At 44.3% G+C, this 23,544-nt stretch overlaps 2 protein-coding genes across 5 annotated transcripts; one reads left to right on the forward strand and one right to left on the reverse strand.

Moving 5' to 3' along the window:
- Nucleotides 1-157: 157 nt before the first annotated feature.
- On the forward strand, nt 158-5,032 carry uba5 (ubiquitin-like modifier activating enzyme 5). The gene is made up of 12 exons (XM_083777922.1): nt 158-440; nt 805-850; nt 941-1,030; nt 1,359-1,468; nt 1,966-2,052; nt 2,137-2,221; nt 2,531-2,635; nt 2,837-2,964; nt 3,082-3,217; nt 3,518-3,596; nt 3,709-3,815; nt 4,416-5,032. The coding sequence occupies exons 1-12, from the start codon at nt 277-279 to the stop codon at nt 4,491-4,493; spliced, it is 1,215 nt and encodes a 404-aa protein (XP_083634048.1). The 5' UTR covers nt 158-276; the 3' UTR covers nt 4,494-5,032.
- nphp3 (nephronophthisis 3) lies at nt 4,857-22,268 on the reverse strand. 4 transcript variants are annotated; one of them, XM_083777917.1, is made up of 30 exons: nt 22,159-22,268; nt 21,819-22,017; nt 21,311-21,431; nt 20,314-20,573; nt 19,511-19,636; nt 19,253-19,403; nt 18,563-18,715; nt 18,131-18,264; nt 17,843-18,003; nt 17,076-17,232; nt 16,745-16,819; nt 16,416-16,586; nt 16,126-16,229; nt 15,652-15,766; nt 15,326-15,469; nt 14,701-14,798; nt 13,897-13,999; nt 13,677-13,759; nt 13,447-13,585; nt 12,844-13,008; nt 12,400-12,494; nt 11,913-12,035; nt 10,833-11,022; nt 10,222-10,463; nt 9,851-9,926; nt 8,657-8,784; nt 8,272-8,512; nt 7,852-7,977; nt 7,595-7,710; nt 4,857-7,176 (listed from the first exon to the last, which is right to left on the reverse strand). In XM_083777917.1, the coding sequence occupies exons 3-30, from the start codon at nt 21,372-21,374 to the stop codon at nt 7,008-7,010; spliced, it is 3,909 nt and encodes a 1,302-aa protein (XP_083634043.1). In that variant the 5' UTR covers nt 21,375-21,431; nt 21,819-22,017; nt 22,159-22,268; the 3' UTR covers nt 4,857-7,007. The 4 variants fall into 4 exon arrangements, with proteins under 4 accessions (XP_083634043.1, XP_083634044.1, XP_083634045.1 ...); XM_083777918.1 differs by having other exon boundaries at nt 13,447-13,582; nt 21,819-22,248; XM_083777919.1 differs by lacking the exons at nt 4,857-7,176; nt 7,595-7,710 and having other exon boundaries at nt 7,892-7,977; nt 8,258-8,512; nt 21,819-22,248.
- Nucleotides 22,269-23,544: the final 1,276 nt, after the last annotated feature.

Consider the following 23,544-nt stretch of genomic DNA (forward strand, 5'->3'; position numbering starts at 1 on the left):
CTATGGGCTTGTAGATCAGCTATTATTCGGAACAAGACACACGGCGCGGAAGTATCGGTACTGCGGATAAACCAGGTCGGAACGCTTCTAGTTGTAGACAGTCTGGTTCCTCCCCGGACTTTGTTTATAGGAACACGCAAGTCTGACAGCTGATCGGAGTTGTGTATACGTGTACTTTCTGTACACCGTCTGTCCAGTCTCTGTGTGTCATACAGGTGTTTATTTGAGTTAACCGTCGCATTTTGGACAGTGACGGCCGCAGGGTCAAGTGACGCGATGGCCACGGTGGAAGAGCTGAAGCTGCGGGTGAGAGAGCTGGAGAATGAACTGATCAAGTGTCAGCAGAGACGCGGTGCCGTGGAGGATGCTGATCACCACAACCCGCACAGACAGAAAATAGACAAAATGAGTGCCGAGGTTGTAGATTCTAATCCATACAGGTAATAATACCATATTTTTTGTTTCTTGTTATACTTTATTACTTAGTTATATATACCATGTTTGTGGTGGAATTATTATGGGCCAATGGGATGGTATTCACTGGTTCACTGCACACTGCATGGTCACGCCCATTGCAACGTTTACTCAGCACAGGCCTTTAGAAATGCCATATGTCAATATAAAACTAGGCTTGGACCAAGACTAGTACTGTATCATCATAGATGTATTTTTTTTTATCGAGTCTGACTTTTACTTATTTTGTATCGTAGATATGCAAGTGTAAAAATCGATAAAATACATACATGTATGACAGTCTTGATCCAAGGCTAACATAAAAACACAATGTTGTTTGTGTTCCCACAGTCGTCTGATGGCTTTAAAGAGAATGGGTATAGTGGACGATTATGAGGTATGTATGACGATGCCGTTTTCATTCAAAGTGGTTCAATGTTGCCTATTACAATTCCCCCACGCTCATCTCTTTCAAATGTGACAACAGAAAATCCGGACATACACAGTAGCCGTGGTCGGGGTTGGAGGAGTGGGTAGTGTGACAGCTGAAATGCTCACAAGATGTGGCATTGGTAAGGTAATAACAACCATTCCATTGCTTCTTCTTCTTCTGACTGCATCACATCATATACATGTTCACCTCGTGTTTATGAAATAAAACCCTAAAGGCTCATTCATAGTCTGGATTTTCGGTGGTAAGGTGACCACCGGAGCTGAAATAACGTTGAGCGGTGGTGAGTAAAAACAGAGAGAAGGGCTGGAGCGGTGGCGGTGGTTTGCTCTTCACCGCGGCTCGTGACGTCATGTTGTAGTTCGGTGGTCACCCCACCACCGTAAATCCAGACTATGTATGAGCCTTAACCCGGCCTCATCAACCGTGATATGGTTTTTAATGTCCTCAACAGCTGCTCCTCTTTGACTATGACAAAGTGGAGCTGGCCAATATGAACCGGCTGTTCTTCCAGCCCCACCAGGCTGGCCTCAGTAAAGTGGAAGCAGCCGAACACACACTCAGGTAAACTCAGAGGTTTCTTAATAGAGTTAAGTTGTGATACTGATCACTTTTATATCACGAGTTGCCCACGTACATCTCAGGCTGTGTACTTGAACTTGAGATACAGTGTACTTGATATGTGTTGTGTACTGCCTGTACTTTATAGATAGACATGCAGCAAGGCTGACCTTGCTGCATTAGTCACGGTACCTTGTCTCATATGTTATTGTCACGTCATAGCACTATATATGTTCCTATTTGTGTAATAAACTCTGTGAACAATAACGAGACAGTATCACGCTAAAGGTTCACAAAGTTTATTACACAAATAGGAACATATATAGTGCTGGATCATAATTTGTTTAAATTAAAATTACACACTGGTATTGGATAGGTAGTGTAATTGGTATCGGGCCAGCCGATACAGAACAACAGAACAAAGTATATGATTTTACCACTGTGGTTTCCTCAAGTCATTTTGTTGTTGACATCTTGTTCTTCTTCAATTTACCCACCAGAAACATAAATCCTGACGTGTCATTTGAGACACACAACTACAACATTACCACCATGGATAACTTTACACATTTCATGGATCGTATCAGGTATAGGTTTTATGGTGAATTTTCTTTATTTTTATTTCCTGAACATAGTGCTTTTCATGGTTAATTATTGTATTCCTCTCTCAGCCATGGAGGCCTGGAGGAAGGGAGGCCAGTGGATTTGATCCTGAGCTGCGTGGATAACTTTGAGGCCCGGATGGCCATCAATGTGGTCAGTACAGTGCATGATGGCTGTCTTACTAGGCTTACACTGTGTTTTGCTTATCGTCTCTGTCGGGTGGAAACCTCATTACGTGCAAAACGGTTACTTTTCAGGATTCAAATAAAAAAAATAGCAATAGTAGCAGATGGACAAGCTCAAAACGAGCTGCTACTTTTGATGCTTTTGTGTGATCAAGGGTGTGTGTGATCAATTTAAGAAAGTTAGAATGTGGAGAAAAGAGGTTTCTGCCCGACAGCAATGTTATGAGTGTGTGATTATGAAGTGAATTAAATGTTGGTGTAAATGTATTTCTCACAGGCCTGTAACGAGCTTGGTCAGATATGGATGGAGTCTGGTGTGAGTGAGAACGCCGTGTCGGGACACATCCAGCTCATTATCCCCGGAGAGACCGCCTGCTTTGCTGTACGTCCAAAACACAAATGTTTGCCTATAATGACATGCCCAGATTAATAGAGATGCGGGGGTGAATTTTTTTAAGACTACTTAACACACACACATTTTGTTTTATATGTCTGATGTGTCTTACCACCATGGAATACAAAATGTGATAATCGCAGCATCATATGGATCAAGTGAGATGTAATGATGTTCTCTTTCTGACAGTGTGCTCCTCCTCTGGTGGTAGCCGCCAAAATAGATGAGAAGACGCTGAAAAAGGATGGGGTGTGTGCTGCCAGCTTGCCCACCACCATGGGTGTGGTTGCAGGCCTCCTGGTACAAAATGTCCTCAAGTAAGATCTAATTTATAGCCAACGGGCAGGGGTATCAAAACTGTATAAAGTATAAAACTGTGCACAAAGTAAATTGTTACGTTGACATAAACCTTTTGTTTAATGTTTTGTGTCTAGGTACCTGTTAAAATTCGGCACCGTTAGCTACTATCTTGGCTACAACGCAATGCAGGACTTCTTTCCCACCATGACCATGAAGCCCAACCCCCAGTGTGATGACCGCTACTGCAGAAGACAGCAGGAGGAGTACAAGGTGTGTTCTGAATTCCCAGAAAGACCTCCTGTATTGTTCTGCATGTTGTCTTTTCTTCAGCCTATCTCAAACTATAGTCTAGTAGTTTATATGTTGCATAAGTTTTATTCATTTACTTATTTTATACATAGCTGAGGCAGATGCTATGTCTGCTATTGGACAATGAACAAAGCCATCTGTTCCACTGCTTGCTGCTGGTATATTGCGACGTGAGCTTGTAGATTGTCTATTTTCAGGCCGCGACACTGGTGCAAAACTTTTGAGTATAAATTCTTAAAACATACCATCTTTTGTCACCAGAGGAAAGAGGCCGAGCGGCCCAAGGTGGAAGTTGTGGCGGTGAAAGAAGAAGAGGTTGTACATGAGGACAATAATTGGGGTGAGCAATGTACATGAGTGTCAAATGGTTGATGTACGTCTGCGTTAGTAACAGTGAAAAATCTGTTTTTTGCATGCCATACGTAAAAGCTGGCTGCCTTGTTTCCGATCAGGTATAGAGCTGGTGTCAGAAGTGACTGATGAGGAATTGCAGGCCGCCTCTGGTCCTGTCCCAGACCTCCCAGAGGGCATCACTGTAGCCTACACGATTCCAGACAAGGTCAGTGCCTTCTATGGAACGCCATAGCTCCACCTACTGTTTTGCGTTGCATTCGGACAGCGTCAAAAACTGAACCAGGGCAAATGCAACGCAGTGCAATTAGGGATGCACCGAAAGGGAAATTCTTGGCCGAAACCGAATACAGGAAAAAGTTGGACGAAAACCGAATACGATTAATATTATATTATATTTTTTCCTACCATTTCTGTCATGGCCGTACTTTAAAGCTACCTGATTTATGGCAAAATAAATGGTTATGGCTAAACTTAAATAATAATCAATATTATGGGTCCATAAAACATTTATTCAGCTCTTTTGAATGCATTAATTGCCTACACTATTCGGTGATATATTTTGTGAAAATGCATTTTGCATTTTTAGCCATTTTCTGCGACCGAATATTCGGTGCATCACTAAGTGCAATGCAACGTCGGCACCCATCATTGATTAAAAAGGGAACATTCCCTGCGTTGACGCAACACCCGGTGGCTGCAGTGGCGCTTCGGCTTGAGAATAGTACTAAATATCAAATTTTATGATTTTTATACAATTTATTCATCACCAACCATGACTGGAATTTTTTACATTTGTCTGAACCAGGATACAGCAGATGTAGAGACAGTGGAGGAGACGGAACAAAGTCTGGAGGAGTTGATGGCTCAGATGAGGAAGATGTAGGCATGGTAAAGATGCCATGTCCGCTATTAAAGACACATGCATCTTCGTCGTCAACTGTAAATGCATTGCCAAGCCAACCTCAGACACTGATCATCTGCTCCATTGCTTATTGATAAGTTGGCATCTTTCCATACGAATGGAGGCGTATCTCAAACGTGAACGCAAAGAAAGTTCTAACCGGACGTCAACCCAGAAGGAGTGCTTTCTTCATATGCATGAGAAGCGCAGCCACTGCATTTCAAACAAACAATCTCCTAAATTACTGTATGTATTTAACGGTTCTCTGTCTTTTGCAAATTGAAAAATGTCCACTAACTGCGAAAATAATTACGTGAGCTGAAACTTGCCTCATGTTTTGCTGACGTCACAAAACTGTGGCACTTAGATGAGATATCTTCAAACCATGACTACCACTATTGGTGCTACATTCATGGGTATTATTAGTTTGGGATGTGAATGGTGAACAAGGTTTCAGTCCATGCAAGTGTCCTGTATGAACCGTTTATGCCCAGTCATTCACTCAGCTTTGTAAAACTACTCTTAACAGTACTGACATTGTACGCTTTGGTTTCAATAAAGGTATTTATTAGACGGAATATGGGCTTCATCAATTTGTGCTGTACAGTTTATTACATTAATTTCTCATAAAACATTATGCACTAAAGGTTCCTGATAAGAGAATGTCCCTTATGGCAACATTAAGCCTTGCAGAATAATGTTTACAGTACAAATACTGTATGTGGCACCATCATGTTTTGAGATTCCCATGAATCCCATTTAGACAGATTAATAACTACTGTATACCATGGCATGTAATGTTGCATAAATGCTGCATGAAGACCAATGTAGAGAGAGTGATTTCCCCTCACATAGATTCATCTTGAATTGTGCCTAGTTATGTCTGGGAAATCACCCCATGATCATCCCATGGAACTAATCATGAGGTTCCATGCGGTTCAGCATGGAACCTATAGGGCAGTGGTGGCCAAACGGTTTGCGGTTTGTCCCGGACCGGCACGTTAAAATTACCACCGCTGAAGTGCCCTTGAACAAGGCATTGAACCCCTGCCATGAAATGTTCTATGAGCAGGGCCTGGCTGTAAACAAGTTCTTGAGCTTAGTCCAGTTACCCTGGGTAAACATAGTACCTTTCTTTCTTTTACCTCATGATTAGTTCCATTTCTGGGTATAGGTATTGTATGTAGGCATGGCACTGCTTGCATGGCACACTTGCTTGATTACTTAGGCCTTTACATTCCTTTCAGAACACTGCCATTGATGAATCATTTCCACCCTCTTCTGTCTTGCGCCATCCTCTCCATGCCGTTTCCACGTCAGTCCCTTCTGTTTAAACATCCATCGCACATCGGACGCCGCCAGTGTGCGATAGGTTCATTGAAAATAACGGAGGCGGCTGTTTTGACGCGCGGCGTTCGCAGACGGTGTGTGTAGCCCTTTACATAACTGTACGTGTCCATTTTTAACTGCCCCAAGGAACACGGAGGACCCCACTTTGAGAACCACTGGTGTAACCATTTTCTTGGCACTGAATCCTAGCTTGTGCACATATGGATGATAATTGTATAGCCATCCTTGGACACGGTGCTGCCTCCAACAAAAATCAGCATAATGGAGTGAAATGGTCATTAGTTCAGATTAGCACCTCTTATTCTATATTAAATATACCCTCTTAGCTAGAGTGATTCCATGCCTGGGAAGCCATAACAGTATTGAACCAGCTGTCTTTCAACCATACCCTGCTACAGTACAGTATATGTCACTGCAAATTGGAAGGGATATCTGAATTTGGAATATAAAAGAGAAACTCAACCTGAATTCCAGGCCCTTAAAAGACTGGTCCCACTTTCTTTCACATTATTCCTTCATTAATAAAAAATAATTATTACATTAATATATATCAATAAATACTTTCTTTTGGCAGATTTCCCTGACTAATACTGTAGTAACACTTCATAATTCCAATGGCAGTACATTCGACCGCACCACAGCAAAGTGATGAGGATGATCCCTTTTGTTGATGAAACGCCACAGGGTCTCTGCTCAGCAATCAACAAGCACCGAGAGTCAGACCTGTCCCAACAGGACCTCCCAACCGTTCCGTGGCAATTTGTGGGGCAGCGGGAGGGCTACTGGAGCAAAGATGGTTATGAAGATACACCATCCTGATTGGAGCCACAAGAGGCAAATCCTACAAATGGTCTCCTAAGTGGGCTGTCTGACGGCAGATCTCGCGCACGTCCCATGTTTACTGGTGATTGTTTTGCTGCATGGTACAAAAAAAATCTTGGGAATATTGTGTGGCTTGTGACAATCGGGTCTAATATTTAGTTCAGTGAACATTTGGCTAAAAGGATCGTTCAGAAGCTGAGCTCACGTGTCACTCTTCCATTGGAGAGACTGCTTACGGTCTCCTAAAAAGGCATCCGCCCACTTCAAGCAGATAAACCAGTGAACCGGAGATGCTGAGGCTTGCCATTTTGATTTGGGCTGGAGTCACCTGTGGCCGTGTGGCAGAGGGGCGGGTCCTCGCAGGCTGACCGTGTCCCCACTGGAGGAGTGGCGAGATGGGGCGTGGCCACATACCAGCGACGGGTCCGCCTCCTTGATCTCCATCGCTCGCTTGTACAGCTCCGCTGCTTTCTCGAAGTCGCCCTCCTCGTAGCTGAAAGACAACGGCTCTGTGAATTCTACTGCGGTTCCTAGACTTGTTTTATATGTCTATGTGGTGACGTGAAGGGGGGCTAACAACCCACGAGGGAGGAAGGCTATGGGGATTGTTGAGTGTTGTTTTGTGTCAAGTCCAAATGTATTAACTCAAAGCTATTTGTACAATCCAGTCTCTATGTAGGGTGTTAAATGTTATGTTGGGTGGGAATTGTTTGTTTTGCTATTTTATTGTTTGTATACAGAAAAAAGGGCATAAGTACTGTATATGTTCTTTCTATAAGTGCCCTATTACCAATGCTGAGTAAAAATCATATATATATTTTTTATTTGTGAATTTTACTGAGATTCCCTAGACTTGTTTGTCATTTATCCGTTTCTTTGATATCACTGTGCACCCCTCTCCTCCCGGTTACCTGAGTACAGCCAGGTTCTTCAGGGTTTCTCCAACTCGTGGATGGGAGCGGCCCAGAGTGTCCTCATACACCTTCAGAGCTCGCTCATACAGGGGTAAAGCCTCAGTGTGCTTCTTCTATATAGGATACACAATAATAGTTAGCTCTAGGGATGCAACAATTCATCAAAACGAATCAATTTTATTGATTATAAATTGATATAAACTTTTAAGGGCCGGGAAATGTAAGTTTTTATAAAGAATGTTGACCAGTCTTACCAGTTGGCAGTAGATGACGGCCAGGTTGACCAGGGCTGTGGCCACACTGGGGTGTTTGGGCCCAAAGCTCTTCTCCCTGATGTCCAGTGCAAGCTCATACAGTGGCGCCGCTTTTTCTAGCTTTCCCTACACAACACATGCATTTAATCAACTTCTGCAATTGGTATTATGAGACACCAATAGGCTCTATGCACAGCAGCCATATTGGAGAGAAATTAACGTTTTTAACCTGAGATCTATTTATTGGATTTTATGTTTTATTGTCGATTAACTTTGTGTGCTGCAGTTTTGGACAGGACTCCAACCAAACCATAAATAAATAAAAATGAATAATGCTTACGGTGTACTCCTGATGCATTACAACATGCACTGTCAAGAAAACATATTAGCCAAGAGTTAACCGCACCCGAGAAGTCTCACCCTGCGTTTATAGAGCATGGCCAGGTGTTTGAGCGTGTACGCCAGTGAGGGGTGATCTGGCGACAAGGCCGTCTTGCGGATGTCCAGTGCTCGCTCATACATGTCCTCGGCAGTCTCGTACTCCTTCCTCTCCGTGTGCAGCGCTGCCAGGTTGTTCAGTGACTGGGCGCAGTCCGGGTGGTCGGGACCCAGGACACGCTGACGCATCTCCAGCGAGCGGGCCAGAAACACCTTCGCTGCCCTGGAGGTGGAGGGTTGAGATCAGTGCTTCTCAAAGTAGGGCCCAGGGATCCCTGAGGAGGTTCCCAGGGGCCCCCCGCAAAATTAGTTGATATACAGAATGTATTGTATGTAGGTCTGAGTGTGTGTATGCGTGGGGTCTTACTCCAAGTTGTTTTGGAGATAGTAGAGGACTCCCAGCTCGTTGAGTGTCTTGGCACAGTCAGTGGAGTCTTTACCCAGAGTCAGCTCTTCCAGCTGCAGGGCTCTGCGCCTCAACAGAGTGAAACCATACTGCCAGGAGGAAGAGAAAGATAAATTTGATAAAGGAGTGTATGAGTCAGTGACTGACTGACCGACATAGGCCTCTTTCAGACGCCGATGGTCTCCAGATAAAACGGCAAAGTCCCGTTGCGTTCCCATTTTTTATTGACCCTTTACACGAGAACTTTATGAAAACGCTATAATGTCGCTAGGTGGCGGTAATGGGCTGCCAAATAGACCAGTCACCCACGTACAAGAAGAAGGACCAGGTAACTTCACGCAACCCTATCAGGGTTTTGAATGACTTCCAGAACACAAGGGTTGTGGCCGTCGCTCGCTGCCTGCTTTCTGCTAACGCATGGAGTGACACACAGGCTGACAGGCAGCACAGAACATGCAGGCAGAGTGCGCCACGGGATGGTTATATATTTACATATACATTAGGCTACATAAACGCTGCTGCCGCCTATCACAAAGCATTTTATTTACATCATGGTTTTACATTCACCATCACCATCATCGCTGATGAGCGGCGCTTTGTATGCGAGGAGGGAGGCTTGTTCATTGTAGGAACTCCATTATATCATATATGGCTCTGCATCAATGTAATAATAATAAACATATGCGTTGTGAGCCAACATGAGCCATGATGTCATAAGTTTTGCGGATTCACCGTTTTGCCTGTTTACATGGAGACGGGAGGAAACAGCGTTCCCAAAGATTTCCACTTTGGAAGGTGTTTTCACTTTGTTGCGTTTTCACCTCCTGAAAAAACTGTTCTCGTCTAAAGGGACACCAGCAAACGATGTAAAGACCACCTTAGGCTCATGTAGCGATACTAATATCACTGCGTGGATATTAGTCTCGTGACCTCGTCCCTCTCAGTATTTGATTTTTTTTGCAATGACCCACCCAATATTTGCATACTGGGCCCTGGTTGGTTATAGCCTGGTTCCAGACAAATCTGGTTGGCTTGTCACCACTTTGGCCGTGAAGTCCTCCCACAATTGAGAGGGAATCTGCCTGGGGCAATATGCATTGCAAAGGCAGATGAAGGCTGGCTATGGAAGGATATGATTGACTAGCACATGCTCACCATATGACCTTTCTGCTGTGCTGTCTTCTGACGTATCCTCACAGATCTCTTCCTGAGTTTTTCTGCCTGTTCATACCTGGTAATAAAAACAAAACATACCGGTAATTGTACAATAGAAATGTTTCTGTGTGGTTCCTCATCTCGAGGCACTCTGACTGAAACCAGTGTCTGGCATCTTCATAAACCAACGCAGCTGTTTCAGCAACGAGCTTCAGGTCTGGGTTACGGTAATGAACCACATACAGTAACTGGAAGTACTCGTGTTACTTACAGTGAAATCCACAAACATGAAGCAGTATATTCTAATAAAAGTAAGTTTGAATGTCAATAAAAAAAACAACACTAAAACACAGCATCCGCTTCTCCCTTACTTGTTTTGTTTCTGGTAAAGCATGGCGAGCGACTCCAGTTCTCGTGCCACGCTGGCGTGCTCGGCCCCATATGCGTTCTCGCTGATCTCCAGGGCCTGCTTGTACAGCTGCTCAGCGTTGCCATACTTCCGCCACTGGACATAAACCCCGGCCAGCTGGTGCAGGGAGCGAGCCACGCTGGGGTGGTCGGGGTCCAGCGCCGTCTCTCTGATCTCCAGCGACCTCTGGAGAGGAGCCACGGCCTAGAATGCACAAGACCCAATGATACGCTCAATAGATAGAATGACACGCTCAGCCCATAAAATGGACGCAGACAGAGTTTTCTAAGTAGGATAAGACTTCAAATCTCCATTCAAACTTTGATTTAATACAAAAACCGGTGCAAATGAGAAAACAAATACCTATACAGAAACAATCTGACTGTTACAATGTATTTTAATTTAAATCAACAAAGGCTGTAGTGTAGTGGTTCTCTTCTCACAGTGGGGTCCATGGACCCTCAGGTTCCAAATGGACCCTTACAGAAATGGAACCATTTGAATACTCTCAGAGTTATGCGTGTGCTTGTAATAATAAAGCTTTAAATGTCATAGTGGTGGTGTAGTGTGTACCTGGCTGGGGAGGCCCAGGTCTTTGAGGAAGCGACCCAGGGTCTCATACAGGTTGGACAGCATCATCATGCTGTCCTCGGTCTCGCAGGTCTTCTCATAACGCTTCAGGGACTCAAAGTACTCGGTGGCCATGGAGCTCTTGTCCTTGCCCACATACTGCCAGTAGGCTAGCAGCTCAGAGAAATGACCCCTGAAAGAAGAATCACCCGTGAGTAAGTTATAAATCTAATAAAATGCCAAATTACATAAGTTTAGCCTTTGCATACACCTGCAAGGTCGCCGAGGCTAGTGGAAGTGCTAGTGGAAGTGCTACGGGCTAACATGGAGCCTGAATAAGTGAGTTTTCAGACCACGGCGAAAATAATGTAGATCTCAACAGAGTTTTTGGACACAGAGTATGTCCAAAAGCTTAGTACAGTAGCTACTCATGAAATGTGAAATTCATACAAAATGCGTGAAATGCGTACAGAATCTGGGAATATTACAGTATGCATTACCGGACACGCCGGTATGAATGTGCCACAATGCAATTATGCAAAGCGGTAGCTGCGGCAACATACTGTACGCACTAGTGTGTCGTGTCCAAACCAAACCTCTGGTTTAACTTCTATTAAATACATCTGTCATTGCTGAAACCAATGACATGCCCACCAGCAAACATCTTTAACTGCTGTAGCAGTGATTATACAGGAACATAATATGGTACATCTGATTTCTCACACACATTCGGTGTAGGTAGTATGTCGGTACACTGATGTGTGTGCACTCAGAGGCATGTTGAAAAATAGCATACTCACATACTTACATAGTAAGTACGGTAGTCTATGTAGTACGTACATGTTCTAGCATGATGACGACACAGTGTTTACCTCTAGTAGAGGTGCTACTTTCCGAGAATGGATGCTGGATTCGGTGTAGGGATTGTATGCTGGGTTTGATTCAGTGTAGTGTGCATGGTATGAGTCAATGTGTGTAGTCTACTCTGTAGTGTGTAATACAGTTTGATTCAGTGTAGTGTGTTGTACACTCATCAGTGTAGTGTATTAATAGTACAGATTCAGTGTTGTGTGTATACTGTACCTCTTATAAAGGTTCTGGGAGACAAACAGATTGAGGAGACTGAGTTGAAGCTTGGCTCTGTCCTCCTGCTGTTGGAGCAGCCAGGGCAGCTCGTCTGCTACACGCCATGTCACCCCGTCCTGACTGCACACACACGCACACGCACACGCACACGCACACACGCACACATGCACACACGTTGGGGTGACTAAAGTCTGAGCTCACCAGAGTTGTGAGGCGTATATGCTGTACTCATTTGTTGAACCACACTGTGTTGTACCCACAGCTTAGGTCTTTTCAGAGGGTATACCATAATTATATCCCCCCCACATGCGCGACACAAGCTAGTATATACGCATGCATGGTCACTGAATGAAATAACTACTCTAACATATTTGTCGCTGTCGGGCAGAAACCAGCCAACTAATTTAAATAAATTATTTTCAGGGAGGGCTGAAACTACGTACAGTATATAGCGTATAGCGGTAGAACACACCACTGGTTGTACCTGAGTTGCTGGCTGAAGTAGTGGATGAGTTTCTCTCTGCAAGCAGCAGTACTGGTCCCTCCATTCAGAAACTCCAGCCTAACTGCCTCCCAAGCCTGACAGACAGACAGACAGACAGACAGACAGACAGAACACCTCAGTGAAGATCTAAACATTTACTTGTCAGTGTGAGGGCTTTCCCAGGGCTCTGACATTCAGTAATAAGAACATAATGGGAGAAATGTTAACCCATTCTGAACGGGAACCCATTTTGGTGTTGGCATCATGTTGTGCTTTAGCTATTTTTTGAAACATCGAAGAGCGACTGACATTTTTAGAATCTGATCTCAGGTCACAATGGGTTCATCAGACCAGTGTGTGTGTCCAGTGGAAACCTTGTATGAATCTGATCTCAGGTCAGAATGGGTTAATGTCCCAAAGGCAGAAGAAGCCAGTATACTGTACCTGAAGGTGCTGGAACCTGATGAGTCCACAGCCCAGCGCCACAATACAGAGCCTGCTGAGCTCATGGAGCAGGGAGGAGAGGAAGGGCATGTCCAGTTCTGGGAGCAGGTCCAGCACCTCTGACTCACTCATGCCATTGTGACTGGAACACACCAAACACAGCATCTGACCAGGGAACAGAAAAACAAGCTAAAACAGCTAAAACAGGCCTGTAAAAGAACGGAAGAGAAACTCATACATAGTAGTCAAAGTTATTTAAGGGATCTCGGATATCATTCTAGCAGAGACGGCCATTGGAAGGGAAACCGAACAGATAAAAGTGATATGCCATCTTGCAATAGTGGAGCCAGAGAATATGGTTATTTGGTAGTTCTTTCATGGAAAACTTTGGGAACGCCTGCGAAAGCAGGTAGGTTGCGAACATCCAGTCCCTTTCTGGTGTTGGACTAAGGTAGCAACAGCGTAAAAAGATGTGAAGTCTGCACACAGCTCTGGTACAGTGTTCAATGGTCACCTGATGAAGGCTAACAATAAAATAAAGCCTATTAATGAACGTATTGAATGAATTAATGCATTTTGAATGATGTTTGTTGTTTGGTTTACCTCTCTCATGATGCGTCTCTCCCGGTCTGTGCTGAGCGTGTCTAGAGTCATGGTCAGGCCCAGACGGTACAGCGACATGGTGTCCTGACACAGGAGACACTGCTCCAGGCTGCTCTCCAACGACGAGCATGACCTGCTGCTAGGCAACGAGTCGTGTGAAAACAATAACATCTATGGAATGCAGCTTTCATACGCACAAACACGCATCAGACAATCTCTGTGTGACTCACCTGGTGATCGTCCTTGCCAGCAGCGTTACATACAAAGCGTTGCAGGTGGACGGAGAACGACAATGCCTCTCCAGTTTCTTCTCCTACAACAAAGAGATCAGAGGGATGACTGAGAGCTGATACTGTGATACTTCGACGGGGCGACAGCAGACGGCTGACAAATCCGATTTGCTTGTCAGAGCCTTAGGACCATCTGTCCACACTGTTATGCCCCCCTCACCTGGTCCTTGGTGAGTTTGACCTCCATGGCCTGGCACTCTGCGTTGACCACACTCCTCACCTCCCTGGGACTCAGTGGGTCCAGGTGCAGGGTGGGCCACAACCTGGGCAGGCACACACACAACCATTTACAATTAAAGACGGATTTATACTTTGTCCTATGGCGGTATCGCGCATCTAAAATCGCCGTTCAATAACCTCACAACACGCACAAGTTGTGAGCTTGTAGATTAGCCATTGTCAGCATGTGATACCGACATGCAACGGAGCATTAATTGACTAACTACGCGCCCACTAATGGCACGCATATACCATACATGTCCCGTACTTTATTACACGAAAGCAGTGCTTTTTTCCACAGATGAAGACCTTCTGAGGTCGAAACATGTTGGTAATTGCCTTTTAATAAATAAAGGCTCGTCTGTTGTTTTTTTTCCCGAACCCAGCGCTTTGTTGAAGTTAACAATTACAAAAGTAAAGACTCCCTCGAAAACGAGTTGCTGCAACTCAAGGGGCTTATCCTTTAGTGAACTTTTAAAATACATTTAAAAATTAAATTAAAGCAATAACACAGCATACCTGCTCTGCTGTACGGTGAAATATAGTCACTGTAGGGTCAACATATCTCACAGTATAGTACCCGCTCTTGTACTGTACGTTATTGCTTGTTCAGAAAGGTATTTAGATATGGAAGCATTGGAACAGATAACAGGATACGCATGCTGGATGCGATTGCACGTAGCTTCATTGACAACAACTGAATATTTGATGATAGAAACGTGGTCTATTTTCTGACGTGTCTCACCTCCAGGCCTGAGGACATGTTTCCACGTTGACAGACACCACCACTCTCACGTTGACGGGCAGAGGGTCAATCAGCCACTTCATGTGCCTTTCAGCTTGCTGGAAGCAAAAGAGAAAAGCCTTGTGAATGTCTGCTTGTGTGACTGTTTGACACAGTGGAATCTCAACCTGTGGGTCGGCCTGGGAATCCCCACATGATTTTGGGGGGGGGGTCAGATCATTGACAATAAAGTGACAAGTTAAGTACTTTTAAGATATTTTTAATTCCTAAAGGAAATCGAAACAAAAGATTGGTCAAACATTGGCCAAATTTTATAATCATAAAAGAGAATTGTGAAACTATATATTCTATTTATCTGTGGACCGGGTCAAACTAAAAACTAATGCCTCAACTCCTACTATTCCCAAGTGCTTGTCAGGGTGGATGTCCCCAGTTCAAATATGATTATTTGGGGGGTCCCCAGTTCAAATATGATTATTTTGTGGGGTCCCCAGTTCCCCCAGTTCAAATGTGATTACACATGATTATTTTGGGGTGGCCCAGTTCAGAATTTGGGCCGGTGGCGGCCTGAAAAGGTTGAGAACCGCTGGTCTAGCGTGGGTTCCAGCAGTGCGGTGTACTGTACCTGTATCTGGTCGATGGAGTCGATGATGATGATGATATTTCCATGGTGGCGTGCCGACAGTCTCTCCAGCCAGCGTGGGAACTCCTCCAGGATCTTACTAGGCTCCATGGACAGACCTGAGATGGACCAGAAGTGCTGCAGCAACTATGAGACAACATCAATCAGACAAGAAAAAAACCTGTCATTAAAATAATAATAATAATAATAAATAATAAAAAATGAAATCCAGCGATATACGTTTCTGCCCGACAGCGCCAAATTTATACAGTATGTTAACCTTGACAGAATGCTGAGCTTGACTCTGTGGGAACTGAAGGCCACCGTACCTTGACAGTGAGGCGTTTGATGATCAGAACAGGCTCTGAGCTGGTGGACAGAGGCCGACCAACAAAATGATAGAGGAATAAAGTGTTGGGGGCCTGCTTCTGCTGAAGTTCAATCCTGGAGGACAATACACAGCAGTCAATGGAGGATGCTGCTAAATGATTTTACCATTGGGTAAATAACCTAAATTAAACTTTTAGAGATGTTGAATTATGAGGACAGTGACTCCCGCTTCCCACATAAAAAGGACACACAGTTTTGGCAAGCAGAGGGTCGAACCAGCAACCTTCCAATTCACAGTTGTTCTTTTTGTTTTTTCTTAATAAAGTTGGTTCCCTTTCTTTTACGTAAATCGACTTAGAAAAGCACTACTATATATAACTCTGAGCTACTATAAACAAGTCAAGTCTGCCTGTGGGGATGCAACCTACTGTATATTAACAGTCAATTGGATGGTGAAGTACAGTAGTTGTTACCATTTGGAGAGCAGGAGAGACTTCCCTGAGCCTGGACCTCCAGACACCAGCAGTGGAGGGGTTGGCGGAGGGGCTGCCACCATGTCATTAAGACGATCTATATACTGAGAGGACAGGAAGAAATAATTTAAATCTGCATTCTGTACGTTGTATGCCCTCCATGACAGTGAGACATTATACAGATTGGTTAAAATAACATGTTATCAATTGGAAAAACTTTCAGATTGCATTGATTAGTGACTGAGATGTGAGAGACGAGGTTAAGGATCTCAGGAGGGAATGTACCCTACCTTCTGGAAGCCTAGTTGAGAGCAGCTGGTGCTGCAGGCCTGCTGGTAAGCTTCAATCTGCTCCTGCTCGTCATGCAGGTCCCACAGCACGTCGCCCGAGTCTTCCTCATGTCCCTCGTCTATGCCCGAGTCCGCGGAGTCCACGTCTGTCCCCTCCAGGCCCAGCAACTCCTAAAGCAGTGACAGAGACGATATTTAAAAAGTTACGAAAACACACACAATCTACACGCTCACAGTGGCTATTTGTTTTGCTGTTTTTGTGCGTCACTGTTGTATGACAAACACATGAGGATTCTGCCCAACGGCAATGACATAATACCGTTTTATACCTGCTTGACGACTTTCTCCAGCTGGGCGTAAATCAAGGCTGCTCCATCCTCTGGGGAACCACTGTGATCCACCACCTAGGTGAATGTACACATCATATCATAGTATACAGAAAGGCTGTGTATCAGGGGTCATCAACATGTCTGTACAGTGTACACGGACAAATGTGTCCGTGGCAAGACTTCCGAGGGAACTCTTAGATTTTGATGATGTTCTCATTTTGTATGTCCATGGCAAATATGTCCACCACAAGCCAGCCATGTAGGAGTGGCTGATGTGAAAGAATCCGAGGAATTCTGCACTTCAACATCTGCAAAGTATTGACTCACACACCTTGACTTTTGCTGCTTTGTCAGCTGCATTGACCCTCTCCAGCAGCTGCCTGGTGGATCCAGTGAGAGGCTGGTCTTCTCCAGTCCTGAGATACAGCACCAGGGGGCAGCCATCCGGGTTCTTCACAAAGGCCTCCTCACTATCCTCCACCACAGAGCTACACACACACACACACACAGTTTATATCAGTGAGGATTGCAGGGCCTGTATGGACAGTTTTGGACACCCCGACAGGCTACTTCTCCACAGGGGTTGAACCGGTTCCGCCTACTTTGGAATCAATTTAGAGAGTTTTCACTGAAAATGAATTGGTTCAGAATCCTAAAAGTTTTGAACTGGAACCAAAAACATACTTGATTTGTCTTGCTCTGAACTGGGAACCAAGGAGGACGTGTCACTATTCTACAGGTTGGAAGATGCCGATGCGATATAAAACAGTGGCAAAATGAAGCAAGCAAAAAATTAACTGAAACTGTAACTACCATTGATGATTGAACTTCCCCTGTTAAATGGACACTTTGATCAGTCATATTCAACACATTGCTGGCCAGGCCTGGAATCAAACCTGGGGCAACTGGGGACTCCTGCCCCTAATTACAATGGTGCTTTAAACTGGTGGAAAACGCAAGCAGGTTCACGGCTGGTTCTGTGAAAGCACCAAGGTTCTAAAGATCTAGATCGGAACCAGTTCTTTCTAGAACCAAAGTTATTTTGGTGGAAAAGGAGACTGTGGGAACCCTAGCGAGAGTATTAGTGAGGGTACTGACATAGTGACGGCTGTCTTGAGAAGAAGCACACACACGGAGCTCCGCTCGATCTCCTGCTTGCGCATCAGGGTATGGGAGCCAGCACTCTCCTCGGGGAAGTTCACGTTCAGATAGAAGTGACCCAGACCCTCACACAGCCTCCGCAGTTTTGGCGAGTACTTCTGTGACGTATAGGTAGGACAAACAAATGACACAATGATGGACGAGAAGACACCCTCCATATATTCTTTGGGTTCACAGCATGCGTAATTAGTTGGAACTTGGAAGTAGGTGGACCACATAGTGAACCTGAACGAAGATGTCCAGCTCTGCTTTGGTCTCCTGGGTAGAGATGAGGTAACAGCGCACTGTGTTACTCCACAAGGCCTGAGAGACGTGAGGAGAGACCTGCAGCAGGCTGGCCACCGCAGTGTCCCAGTCGTCTGAAATGCACCAGCAGAGATTAGAGAGTGTACGACTACGTACGCGCAAGGACACATACACAGATACAAATGTATGCATTGCAGTGATGGGAAAAGTATTCATATTTTTTACCTAAGTAAAAGTATCAATACTGCATGGTAGAAATACTCTCCGTTAGTATAAAACATACTCTCACATCCACACACACACACACGCACGCACGCACACACGCACGCACGCACCCCTAAGGATGGCATCGACCTAGAATCAGGAGACATGCATGTATTTTCTTGCCGATTTCTGCTTCAAAGGCCTCACCTCTGCTTACGTTAGCGAATGGGCCCTCCACGTCTATCAAACTCTGTGCAAACTCTGGGCCTCTGAATGTCTGCTGAAGTTGCATCATGCTGCCCATAGAGGGCTCACTCCCCAGGACGCCACCACCCCAGTACTCACACTGCGTCCCTGCAGCTGTACACAAATACACAAACAACACTGTTTTCGCAGATAGAGAGGAAATTACAAAGAAGAAAAACAGAACAGAAAAAGAAAAGAAAATTAACAGGCTGAACGTATAGTAAGACAAGTGTTTCCCAAAACATTTCAGCTCAAGACCCAAAACCCATGCAGGACCCAAACTTGCATGAATAAGTTAAAATTTGAGCCCTACTTCACAACACGTGTTGTGATTTGAAAACTGTCTATTTTCACTATTTCTTGGCTTAGGGTTAGTGTTAAATGGTTTTGTTTGTTTTTTGTTTTTTTTTTCAGATAAAGATTTTTTTATGTTTTGGAAATATTTTTGCAATAATAATACAAATGTGTAGGAAATGTAAATAAAAAAATAAAATACAGATAATTAGCGACCCATAGAAATTGGTCCGTAACCCAAAAATGGCTCCCGGCCCACTGTTTGGGAAACACTGTAGTAAGAAGCATAGTGGGACCCATTAGCCCACTGTTTGGGAAACACTGTAGTAAGAAGCATAGTGGGACCCGTGCTCTGACCAGTGACTGTAGTCCGGTTGTCATCAGAGTCTGAGTCATCCAGATCGTAGACCTGAATGCCCTGAGCCTGCAGCTGCTGCAGCTTGGCCTCCAGGTCCCTCTTGGCTCGCAGGAGATCCTGAATCTCCTTCTCTTTGGTCTCCCGGAAGATCTGGTGGTCATTTAAAGGAGCTGGTAGTATAAGGGCCAGTGAAGTTTAATGCTGAAGAGCGTTAACGATAAACGATATAACAGTGTTGTTACAGACGCATTCTTTACCTTGAATTGCCGTTTGACCTTGTCCCTGTCGTGCTCAAACGTGGCCGCCCTCTCCATGGCTTGGTACTTTGCCTCCAGAGCACTCTCTTTCTCTCTGAGGATCTTCTGGTATGTCTTCTGCAGAGCCTGTCATCAGATCAACAGCAATGGCTATCAGTGCAATGAGATCAAAATATACTGTCCCCAGACTCCCCACAATGTCAATTTGATCAATAGTTCAGTTTGGTCTTAGTTTTATGCTTTTTTTCCCATGCTGAATTAATATTTTCTTGAAAAAAAAAAGTGTAGTTGTAAACTCTAGATACTGTATAACCCTTTAATTCTACCAGTCTATAGGCCAGTAGCCATTGTGTAAATGCAGGGCTTAAAGCCCAAATCTGCACTGATCTCATTAAATGACCCCTATGAAATCCTCAGGACTGAAATCCGTCCCCAGGGCTGAGAACTTTACGCCCTGTGTAAATTATAGCAGGTTTAGGTGGTAAAATAAATGGCTAAGTCATAGTAGTCACCAATACCCCCCTAGTCAGGTGTGACAGTTAACTCTCAATCCCCAACTCCACCTACCCACAACCAAACAGGAAGAGCCAAATGGGTTCAACATTAGAATGTACAGGTCTCAACCTCACCAACCTGAAAAGGCTAATAGGCTGGTCTGCAATTTCCTATGACTATCATATCTTTAGTCATGTACAGCCCCATAGAAAATACTTACACCCACATTCCTCAAATTTAACTCCAACTGCGACTTGACTAAAACAAAAGTACACCCTCGTTCAAAGGAATCGTGACCTTCTGGTTACCTGCAGCTCGGCTCTCAGCCTCTTGTTCTCCTCGTCCAGCTTCGCCTCCTTCTTCTGCATGGAGGAGATCTCATTGTTCTTGCTGACCCTGAAGATCTCGTACTCCTTGCGGAGCCTCTCGTACTCGGCGGTGTACTCCAGATCCACCGAGCCGGTGGACTTGAAGCTGGCCCCGATCACCCTGGGCCCTCTGCGGAAGGAGCTGCGCAGGAGTCTGGCCTTTGGCTTGACTTCCACCGGGATCTCACAGGCCTCCCCACCTTCACACATTGGTGGAAGCAGTGCTCAAGAGTTTTTACTTACCATTTTGACCTGAGATCAGATTCTAAAAATGTTCTTCTACATCCTGACAGTTCTCTGAAAAAGCTATGTTTCTATGTCAGTGGTTCTTCGATTTTTCAAAAATAGCAGACCTACAAGCTCGTAGCGCGCCACCGGCGCGCTATGAGCTTGTAGATCTGCTATTTTTCAATAGCAACACCAAAAGGGGTTCCCGCCCAAAATGGGTTAAACAAAAGTTGCAATTCCACAACAATGTAGAAAGTTCTGCATTCCTAATCTTACTTAAGTCAAAGTACAAAAGTTGGGGAATCAAAATATACTTTAAACTATAAAGCAGCAAAAGTAAGAACATTTTCAGAATCATAAATAATGTTATTGGACTATAATAATTGGACATTAACCACTTAAGCTGTATTTTTACTTGGTATTTTCTAAAATAGACAATCTACAAGCACACAACGTGTTGCGATGTGATCTTGTAGATCGGCCATTTTCGTTAACATGTGCACAATCTTTGATCGCAATTTTGATTGATCAAATAATCAAAATCTGCCATGCAAGTATTGTAATACTGTCAAACAAATGTAGTGGGGTGAATATTATACATTTTGGGGACAGAAATATAAAGTAGGCCATCAAGAAATGGAAATACTCAAGTCAAGTAAAAACTGAAGTACTTTTTAACGTTTTAAATTAACTACAGTACATGACTGACCTTCACCGCCATATGCATCCTCAATCACCTCTCCTGGACTGACCAGAGAGGAGGCGGTGCCCATGGTACGCTCAAGGTTCTACTACTATGCCCAGCTGTCTCCGCCCATAGCAGCACCATGCTGAGGATGATGAGAAGGATTCATTGATTACTGTATCAACAGTTTGCAAATAGTACGATTTTACAATGATGCTAAAAGGATAACACAAAAAGCCCTGAGGGCTAATTGTTTCCATTGTGGTCTACTCTATGAGACTATGGAACTGTGTGTGTGTGTGTGTGTGTGTGTGTGTGTGTGTGTGTGTGTGTGTGTGTGTGTATGTGTGTGTGTGTGTGTGTGTGTGTGTGTGTGTCAAATGAAAATAGGACTAGGCCTACTCGTCCTCGTGCAGTTTACATTTCTGACTAATTAGTTATTACATTAAAAAGTCAAAGTCAAAGTGCGATCGGCTAGGATAACTGATGAGTGAGACATGTTGGGAAATTGTTTCAAGTAAACGAATCTTACAAGAAACGCAGCAGCCATCAGCCCAGTTGCACGGTGGATGCATTCATGGCATCTCTTTTATCTTGAATGTCATGTATTATTTGATTCCTCCTCAGATAAAAACACATTGACGATGGGCAGCAGGGCTACACAGCTAGCGCGTTGAGATAGCTGGTCAGGATAACGGACGGGTCGGCGAAGCTGGGTTTCCTGAACAACTCTACTTGTTGGGAGACACGATGATGGCACATCCTCAGTTATCTTTAACTTTGTCAAATAGTTTTAAAACAATTCCGCGCCGTGGTCGATCATACGGGATCCGAGAATAAACAAACAGCAGGCGAATATACTCACGAACCACTGCGCACTGCACTCCCTTCTCGCTGCCTTGGTAACACAAGAGGCCGATCCTACGGGTCCTCGTACAAGTCAAATGTGTCGAGAAGACGTAGCCAGCTGTTCATAACATCTGCATTCTGCACCCACCATCACCCGTGGAACGGGGCGGGGGGGGAGTGGGCACCATAGTTTGCAGGGGGTGATCAGAGTCAGCCTGATTCAGACATCAGTTACTAGCATAGAGGTGGAAAGCCTGTTGACGCGAGGTTAAATAGCAGTAGGCCTGTAATAATTAATGTGCAGACAGTATTGCAATTATATCTTTGGAAACCTATGGAGCATAAATTAAGAATGTATCTCATTTTGACCACCAGGCGGCAGTGTTGGTTAAACCACTTCTTCCACAAGCTGTCTTTGCTTGATATAAATGATTCCTTCCAAACGCAGACGTCACATCACATCACAATATATGTCTTTATTGTCTTCCTTTGATAAACCATCTTAACTGAATTTCTTCCATCGAAATGACAAAGGAGTGAAATTGTTGCCATTGGTGTCAGCCGACACATCACACATATAATCTAGATTCATTCAACCTTATCTTCCTGAATTACAGCATAGATCCTACTGTTGGGGGGGGTGTCAATACTAGCTTTGCTATTCAGATGTATTCAGTCAATAAGTATGCCTATTAGAACTGTGTTTGGGAGTGCAGTCTAATTAGCAACTTTGTACAGCTGTGAGACTCTGCCTTTGAAGCGCAAACTTTATCCCCAAACGATCCCCCCACGTCCCCCTCAATGCTGCATAGAGAGTGAGACGCTCTAATCCTTACTAGTAAGGGCATTTTATCAGGTATTTGACCAATCTGGGAACTAAATCGTTACCAAGAAATTTCTTCACCAATGTGTTTCTAAATGTGTCTTATAACATGTACTAAAAGTTTGAAATTCAACTCCCGTGGGAAACCTCATAAAAAAACAGCTCAAAGTCGGGGTACCGATAACCGATTTTCGAAAATTCGAAAGTGCATACATTTGACTTTTTGGACTTTTGAGGGGTCAAACTAGGGTTATTTCATGATTCTGAGTTGATTGCTAGCATTTATTTTTCACCAAGACCACTCCTTAGTGGAAAAACTGCCACACCCACTTTAACATTTACATATAAAGTTGCATTTATTTCGATTAGAATAATACTGATCCACCATGTCAAATGCTTCAGGAGTCAATGTCTGAGTCTTCTTCAACACGGTTGCTGCAATCTCCATTACAATTGCAGCTTGTGAACTTTAGTAGCTCCTCAGGAGCCATGGGGTCTAGTGTTGGAACTGGTTCATAACCATGAACACCTAATGTCCATCCATAGTCACTGGGGTCCATAGACATGCTCTGTATAGGATCCAGTC

Source organism: Protomyctophum parallelum, assembly GCF_964188405.1.
Source record: "Protomyctophum parallelum genome assembly, chromosome: 12".
Lineage (NCBI taxonomy): Eukaryota > Metazoa > Chordata > Actinopteri > Myctophiformes > Myctophidae > Protomyctophum > Protomyctophum parallelum.

Bases quoted from the DNA above. Each gene is read 5' to 3' on its own strand.
- uba5 (XM_083777922.1), top strand. From the start codon at position 277: ATGGCCACGGTGGAAGAGCTGAAGCTGCGGGTGAGAGAGCTGGAGAAT. The intron at 441-804 runs GTAATAATACCA...GTGTTCCCACAG, and splicing joins GTAGATTCTAATCCATACAG to TCGTCTGATGGCTTTAAAGA. The intron at 2,965-3,081 runs GTAAGATCTAAT...TTTTGTGTCTAG, and splicing joins CTGGTACAAAATGTCCTCAA to GTACCTGTTAAAATTCGGCA.
- nphp3 (XM_083777917.1), bottom strand. From the start codon at position 21,374: ATGGGCACCGCCTCCTCTCTGGTCAGTCCAGGAGAGGTGATTGAGGAT. The intron at 16,230-16,415 runs GTAGGGTACATT...CTGTCCTCTCAG, and splicing joins CTCAACTAGGCTTCCAGAAG to TATATAGATCGTCTTAATGA. The intron at 14,000-14,700 runs GTGAGACACGTC...GTGCCTGCCCAG, and splicing joins ACATGTCCTCAGGCCTGGAG to GTTGTGGCCCACCCTGCACC.